The 8,518-nt window shown below is 35.9% G+C and overlaps 1 protein-coding gene across 1 annotated transcript; it reads left to right on the forward strand.

The window, feature by feature from the left end:
* Positions 1–2,938: 2,938 nt before the first annotated feature.
* Positions 2,939–3,118, forward strand: Smp_203080 (uncharacterized protein; the record flags this gene model as incomplete). The annotated part of the gene is made up of 1 exon (XM_018798458.1): positions 2,939–3,118. The coding sequence occupies one exon, from the start codon at positions 2,939–2,941 to the stop codon at positions 3,116–3,118; it is 180 nt and encodes a 59-aa protein (XP_018653398.1).
* Positions 3,119–8,518: the final 5,400 nt, after the last annotated feature.

Here is an 8,518-nt window from a genome sequence, read left to right on the forward strand (position 1 = left end):
GTGATTTGTTTACTCTTGTGAAAACTTGATCAAACAACTCCACTGAAATCTCCACAAATCCCCTTCTCAATATTTATGTGTTTAAATAAATACCTGTTATATCCCCTGGTGAATTATGACTGGTAAATCTGAGGTCTATTATGGACAAATACAATATGCCCATTCCCTATTGGATAGTTGTTAAATAAGTGACCTAATCGTTTCCGTGTTCCTCTTATCATAACCTTTATTTTGACCTTTGAACTATTGTTATTGATTACTTTCCCCCTATCCATAGCCACATTGGTCAATTATTGTACAAATGTTATTTTTCTATTTTTTGGTATAATTTGGTCTGTTTGGTTAGTATATAAACCCAGTATATTTGTGAATAATGATTCATATTGACGAGGCTGTTATTTGTGTTCTGGACTCAACTGGCTGGGCTAGGTAGATAGGAAGGACCGATTAGGACCCAAGACTGCTCGTACAATTTCAAGTATCATTTGCGTCTGATCAATAAATTCATTCCTCTCCAATTGCACGTCTATATTATTACGAGTTTACACGTTATAACAATACCTTAACAGTGTCCATCTAATAACTAGGATCAAAATGAGAGTTATAAAACAGTGTGAGGAATTAGAATGATGATTTACAGTTGATGGTTAAAGTTATGAATTAGATTTCGAGTTTTCATCACCAACTGACGTCAGCTAAAATGCCAAAACTCTATTCAGTCAAATGGATGAATTAATTCCGCGCCAAAATTCGAGACCTATTATCTCAAATCTGATTGGTTCAACCATAAATTATTGTCTCGTCTCTGTTTTGAATGACTAAGAATATCATACCACTAGATTTGAATATTCGAATGATCAATATGGTTTAGATTGATTTGTAGATGCCATCGAGTCCCGATTGACTTTGATCACCACTACAATAAGATTACGCGCAAGATAACGACTTGAATCCCTCGATAGGCCGAAAACCAAAAGCCTGTTATTGATCCAGATAAGATGCATTTATTAACGATCTTGTGGTATCGAAAGAATACTGAGACATGCCAAAGATTACAGGCAAAATGGAATAGCATAAGAGAGTTCGCATGAACAAGATGGACAACGGAACGAAAAGTGATTTTGATACAGTTTTAAACAAGCAAGTACGGTAAAACAATCACTGGTAATAACAATTGTTTCTATTATACCAATCGTGTTCTCATCATACAAAATTGGCCACTACTGATTTTCGGTTACAACTGGGAAAAATATTTCACTCACCATTAATTCTCATTTTGAAAAAAAAGTCTGTTTTGGTGTTCCCGACTTAATTGATAGGGTTAGGAGGACAAAGTACCAATGAGGATGCTAGGCTGCTCATATCAGTTGAATTTGATTGGTTTGTCACAGTATTAAGGTGGAAAAATTCGAACACTTCACATCTACCCGAAGTTTGTGCTGATGATATCGTTCAGAAGAACAATGAAAGCTCCACAATCAAATCATCCAGCTCAGAGAACAAAACTCCATCAAAAATAGGACTAAGATTGTATAAGTCATATTTCGATTGATGAATAACTCATGTGATCATTAAACTGTCTTAAAGTCACAACAGTTCATATATGTTTAAAACATACAGAATATGTGGTCAGTATTTATGAACAACCTAGTTGACATATTGATTTGTTTCTCAACTATCAAATAATAAAAGATATTTACTGTTCTCTATTTTCTAGAGTTGAGATCATGAGTCAATTGAAGTTAGACCACCATGGAAAACCTGGAAGCACTGGACGGCCGTTTCGTCCTATTACAGGACTCCTCAGTGACAGTGCGCACCCACGATCCCGCACTCGCGAGATTCGAATCCAGGAACTACCAGTCTCGAGTCAGAGCCCTTAACCGATAGACCACTGAGCCGGTATCCAACGGTATTAATGTCTAACTTCAAGTGATCCACGAAATTGAGCAACCATTCACCAATGTCACCAATGTTCTCTATTTCCTATTTCATAGAGTATACTTTGGATTCATATACTCAATTTGATAATATTCATTGTATTTTTAAGTAATTTCACTTGCGTATTGGATGACTAATACACATAATTATCAGAAAGAGGGTTTTGTGGACGTTCGAGTAATTTAATAGTTGAATTCATGAATTGGTTTAAGCTAGACCATAATTCAAAACCTGGAAGTAAATGACTGCCATTTTGTCCTAGTGTGGAACTCCTCAATAGTGCGCATCCATGATCCTACACGCGTGATTCAAATTAAGGACTTTCGATCACTCTTGGAAACGCCTATTCTGTAGACCACTGATCCAACATTCAACGGTGTTTATGTCTGACTTCAACCAACCCACGGAATTGCACCACTGTCTACCACTCTTTTCAGTGAGTTACTGCGTCACAACAGATGCGGTTGAATTCCACTGGTCACGGTTTCTCACTACAACTCCAGGAAATACCTCTTGAAGTCAGTCACTAGTGAGAACATGATTATTGTTATTATCAGAAAGAGGCTTTTATGGAGATTGTAGTAATTTAATAGTTGAATTCATGATACACCTAAGACAAATATAAAATATTCCATAATCTAAGGTTTAAATGAAATAAATACAGTGAAGAAATGAAGTGAATACTTAAATCACATAATCTAACTTATCCACTTCATCTCCACAGAAGATGATGAATGCCTCATTGAAATATTTCTGTTGTAATACTCAAACTCTCAAATAATTTTTACAAGTCTATTTCTTTCAAACAATCTACTATAAGACATCAATTAGTCTACGCATGCTTTTATTATTATATTGTAGTGCCGTGCTTCGATCATAGTTCGCTTCGATAACCGTTATTAATACCAATCTTAACGGTGTATAATATCAGAAGACAAAGGGAAGCGGCAACTACATTTTTATTGATAATCGATGCAGACCAGAAAGTTGTAAGCACATGAGCAACTGTAAGCAAGCGAAGCAAAGACGATGCGTATTGGAGATGGCTGGGAAGCCAACTCATTTTAAGCAAGCGTTAACTAACATTTATAGGCAGGCAAAAATGAGTGACGGACATATGATGAATAAGATACGAAGTGTACACATATGCGCTCATATAAAAAGTACTCAAGGTTAATAAGCAAATGACTAACAAGATCAAAAGATGACTCAATGTACAGGTGAATTGGCTTGGCCAGTAACTAGAATAAAGTATATGGGCCTAACATATGAACTGGTACTACAATATCACCTTTTAATTTGTAAATATCATTTTATAGTTGAAATCATGTGTTGATTGAAGCTGAACCACCATGGAAAACCTGGAATCACTTGACGACCGTTCAGTCTTAATATGGTTGCTCAACTTCATGGGTTGATTGAAGTTAGACATTAACACCATTGGATGCCGTATCTCAGTGGTCTAGAGGTTAAGTGCTCTGGCGCGAGACTGGTGGGTCCTGGGTTCATATCTCGCCAGGGGAGATCGTGAATGCGCACTGCTAAGGAGTCCCATATTAGGACCAAACGGCTGTCAAGTGCTTCCAGGTTTCTCTTGGTGATCTAGCTTCAATAGATTCATACTTTCAACTATGAAAATATTTGTTTTACTACCCTTCGACTCTTTTGCATATTATTTTATACTACTTATTAATATTCAGTAGATGAATGTATTCCTAACAATTTCTAAGCCTACGTCGTAACTCAAGTTTGTCGTGTAATATTCTAAAATATTTACGTATACTGGTAACACTTATTGTATTTATCATTATAATTGCTTAAACTCAATCATTGTATTAGTTACTCGCAAGTTTGTGAAATCGTTTAATCCTTGTTTAAACGCACCAGTTTTCATACTGCTCACCCTTAGTTCAATGTTTGCTTGTAGGTAAACCGTTATCAAGTTTAGACACAGACAACGGTTATAATTTCGCACTATTGTAGCCTTTTTATTTCTAAGAAAAAGACACGGTTAACGCCAAAGGTACCTCACATGTTGATGTTTGTAACTAATTGTTGTATATTATTCAATAAACAAACGCTATTTTAAACAAATCATTGTTTTGTGAACTTCCATTTTGTGCGTATCTCAATTGTGTGATTCGAGTGCTTCGTTATACTTTACAAGTAGACAGTTACTAAGTTGTGTTTATTGAATCTGAAATTCCGTAAGTTAAGCAGTCACATCCCTGGAGAATAAATTCAGTAGAAAAAATGTCTACAAAAGTGTTTCAGCCAAATATTTCATGTTAGACAGGATGATGGCCTTTACAAATCGGGTGACCAAAATTTACACCATGGAACGTCTTGATTTCTCATAAGCGTAATCGTATTCAGACGTATGACAAAACGAATAACATAGCTCTAGGAAAGCAGGTCTTTTGCAACTGTGCTTCTTCTTTCAGTAGACAGGTGGAAATTCCCCTCAAAGCAGATGGAACCGGTGTATAAGATATCTTCCATGATTCGTCAAATACTTTCCATCCAGTATCTAACCCTTTCTTCGTGGTGAAAATTGCGCTTATATGTTATCAAGTTTAGACACAGACAACAGCTGTCATTTCTCACTATCAGAGCTTTTTGGTTTCAAACAAAAAGATACGGTAAACTCAACAGACGCCTCAGAAGTTGAGGTTTGTAACTAGTTTTTTGTATGTTATTTAATAAAGAACCTCTATTTTAAACAAATCATTGTTTTGTGAACTTCCATTTTGCTCGTATCTTAGTTGGGTGATTTGGAAGCTCTGATCGACTTAACAATATATTTGATTTATTGGATAATTCCTACAAAAGAAAATAGAGATACCGATTCCAGGAAATAACATGACGGAACTTCTGTTAAAATTTACTATGAATATCTAGTTAATGTTTAACAATGAATTTTACAGACAAATAGGTGGGATAGCAATGGGATAACCCCAAGGTCCAATCCTTGCTAACGTTTCTCTTGTCAAAGTAGAAAATGGATCGTTAAAAGACATCTTAAATGAGCTAGATTATTACTGCCGATACATAGATGGCACACTAATAGTGAATGACGTAAATATTGACAAACAAGTGATGATGGACTTTTCCAACAACGTTCACCCAGCTATTAAATTCACCAGCGAGGAAGAGAAAGACAATAGTATAAATTTCGTTGATGTATTACTTCCTAGAAGGATAGACGGTTCCATTAAACGAAATATGTGTAGAAAGAATATATGGACTGGTCAGTATACTTATTTTAATATCTTTACACCTCTTCAATACAAAATAAATTTGGTTAAATGTTTCAGCCACAAAAACCAGAAAGTAATAATAAAAAAAAGGAAGAAATTGTGACTAAGCTAGTAATAAACCTTATATCTGAGACTGGACTTTAAAGGGGACATAGCTGTTGACTTTTTACCACGTCGATTCAAAATATCTGTTGAAAGGACGTTTCAAACCTCCAAGTTACCCATAACATTCTCAACAAAACAAGTACTTACACAACTAATCAATGATAGGTTACCGATACCAATTAAACTGCACCTGTGGAGGTAGTTACATAGGCCGTACTCAGAGGGCTTCATCATTGCGTGTTCGTGAAAATGTACCACCATGGTTGGAAAAAGGAGTCACCAAATCGATTAATAGTACCATGCTTTCCATTTTTAAGAATCTACCTCAAGGAGCTAGATTACGACTACTCTACATAACCGAAGCCATCTGGATCAACATCAGAAAGTCAAACTTATGTATCCAGAAGAAGCATATCTAGTCTCTATGTTTACTTTGGCCTACGACTGGACCACTGGAGACCTAAACTGAATATTATCAACCTCCCCCCCTCCTTTTTTATCACCTCTATCTTAATCTTCACATCCACCATTCCCGATTCGTTTGTCGTAATTACCTTGATAACATCCCTTTTATCACATGTTATATTCAAACAACAATCTCTCTATTATTACCATTACTATTTATCATTATTATCTCAATTAACAAGATGAAATTCCCCTACTATCCATTTTATTCACACATTTTTGTTATATAACTATTATACTGATTGTGACTGGACACTTTATTGTAAATCATTTTGACTGTGAATCTGAGTAACACAGGATCGAATCCGTCAGGGAACACCAGTTCCCTCAAGATTACAGGTATACCTTGCTGACGAGTGCCAAGTAGCACGAAACACGGGTCCAGAGTTTCCTGTTGACCACCTCCAATCACCATCTTATTTCATTTTTACCTTTATTAATTGACCTTTCTAATTTACAAATAACGCAATTTTGAAGCATCTCTGTCGTAATAGCTGATGCAAACGTTCATCATTTTTAACACATAACATTGTCAAATTATCAGGAGAAGTTTTGTGGAGATTTCCGTATTTCCATCGTTGAAATCATGAGTCAAGTGAAGCTAGGCCATCATGGAAAATCTGGAAGCACTGGACGGCCGTTTCCTCCCATTATGGGACTCCTCAAACGAATTAATATGTCTCACATTTTGACCTTTGTAAAAGATCACAATATACATGGACTTATAACTGTAGAACCTGATGATGAAGTTATTGAAAACGACAACTTGTATGAGCATTCACATTGTAATATATCATTTGCTAGTTAATGAATCACAGCCTATATATTATAAAAGTGGACTCAAATCATTCCAACACTACTGAATTATTAAATGATCAGTAATTTTAATAGACTAGTAACTAACTAGATGAAAGTTAATGTTTTTGAATAAGTAGTGTATAGATAGATTATCATTATTGTCATGTCCTAGCGAAGACATAAGTACGGGTAACTTCCAGGGCCTATGAATGGACGATTATTCTACATATATATTCTTATTGTTTGACTATTGAGTAATTAGATTGCGTATATCTATATTCATCTTGTTATAAGCTTCATTTTGACCTGTAAATTGTTATTATACAATTTACAGTTCATAAATTATATTCAGTTGTCGGTTGAGTGCTCTGGCGTGAGACTGGTAGGTTCTGGGTTCGAATCTCGCGAGTGAAGGATCATGGATATACACTGCTGAGGAGTCCCATAATAGGACGAAACGGCCGTCCAGTGCTTCCAGATTTTCCATGATGACCTAGCTTCAATTGACTATTGATTTCAACTATGAAAATATATTCAGTTTATTGACTACAGTCTCCCATGTTCACAGACACTTTTGGGCTTGATCGTGTACAAATATTATTTTCTATTTGATGGTATGGTGCAATCCGTTTGGTTGATATATAAACCAAGCATGTCTGAAATAAATGATTCGTATAACGGAAGATGCAATTGGTGTTTTTGGACTCAATTGGAAGGGCTAGGCGGACAAGGAACCAATAAGGACACTAGACTACTCATACTGGTCGAACGACATTGATTTGGCACAGTTCTAAGATTGGATAAGCCGTATTTCGAATGGGGGATAAGTCACGTGATAAAAGCCGGACATAAGATCAATAACTAATAAGCATACGTCCTTTCTTTTATAATGTCATAACAAATTGGCGATGTAGGAGCATAAGAGATGATTAAGCGAATGTTGTGACAATAGTTAACAATCAGTAATGGTAAATCTTTTAGTGGAATAATAATAAACGATAAGTAAGCATAAGAAATAGAAAATAAGGTAATCAGATGTATTTCCTTACGCCTGTTAAACCTCATCGAGGAACACAGGCCAACCAGCAGCAATCTCCATCCAACTCTAGCATGGACAATCTTTCCAAGTTGTTTCGATTTGATATTCATCCTTTTCATGTTTGCTTCAAATTAACGACACAATATGTTTGTTGTGTCTTTAAAGACTACCGATTATTACGTGATTTATTCGCCAATCGAAATACGAGTTATACAATCTTAGTACTGGGCCAAACCAATGAAATTCGACCGGTATGGGCAGCCTAGCGTCCTTACTAGTCCTTTGTTCGCTTAGCTCTACCAGTTGAGTCAAGAACATCAATGACAGCTGCTACTATGCAAATCATTTATTTCAGACATGCTTGGTTTATATATAAAGCAAACAGACCGCAAGACACCATCAAATAGAAAATAACATTTGTACACGATCAAGCCAAAATGTGGCTGTGAACATGGGAGACTGTAGTGAATAAAGTGAACATAACTTAAGAACAGTTAGTCGTATAATAATAATCTATGCCACTCGGTCACTGAGTCCTGATAGCCACTTGCTTGTGCGATGAGGTGAAGTTTAAATTCACTTAGTATTGCTTGTTTGAATCTTCTCATTGATGTTTTTAGGACTGCAACTGGTCAGTCTCTAGTTGGCATATGTGCATACTGTGCGTATTACCTCGATATAGCCTAAATTCACAAGCATGGTAAGCAAAGATGAATAATGGCTAGCGGTAGAATCCAGGACGCGCATTTCGTTCTATTTGAAAATCGTCAGTCAGATGTATTTGCATCTGAGAGTTGATGTTCACTCTGGTACTGTACTTTTCGCTTCAACCTTCGTCGCCAATTAGAGACTGACCAGTTGCAGTCCTAAACATAAATGGGAATATTCAAACAAACAAATATAATTTGTT

This window comes from Schistosoma mansoni, chromosome 6 (genome assembly GCF_000237925.1).
Source record: "Schistosoma mansoni strain Puerto Rico chromosome 6, complete genome".
NCBI classification, from domain to species: domain Eukaryota; kingdom Metazoa; phylum Platyhelminthes; class Trematoda; order Strigeidida; family Schistosomatidae; genus Schistosoma; species Schistosoma mansoni.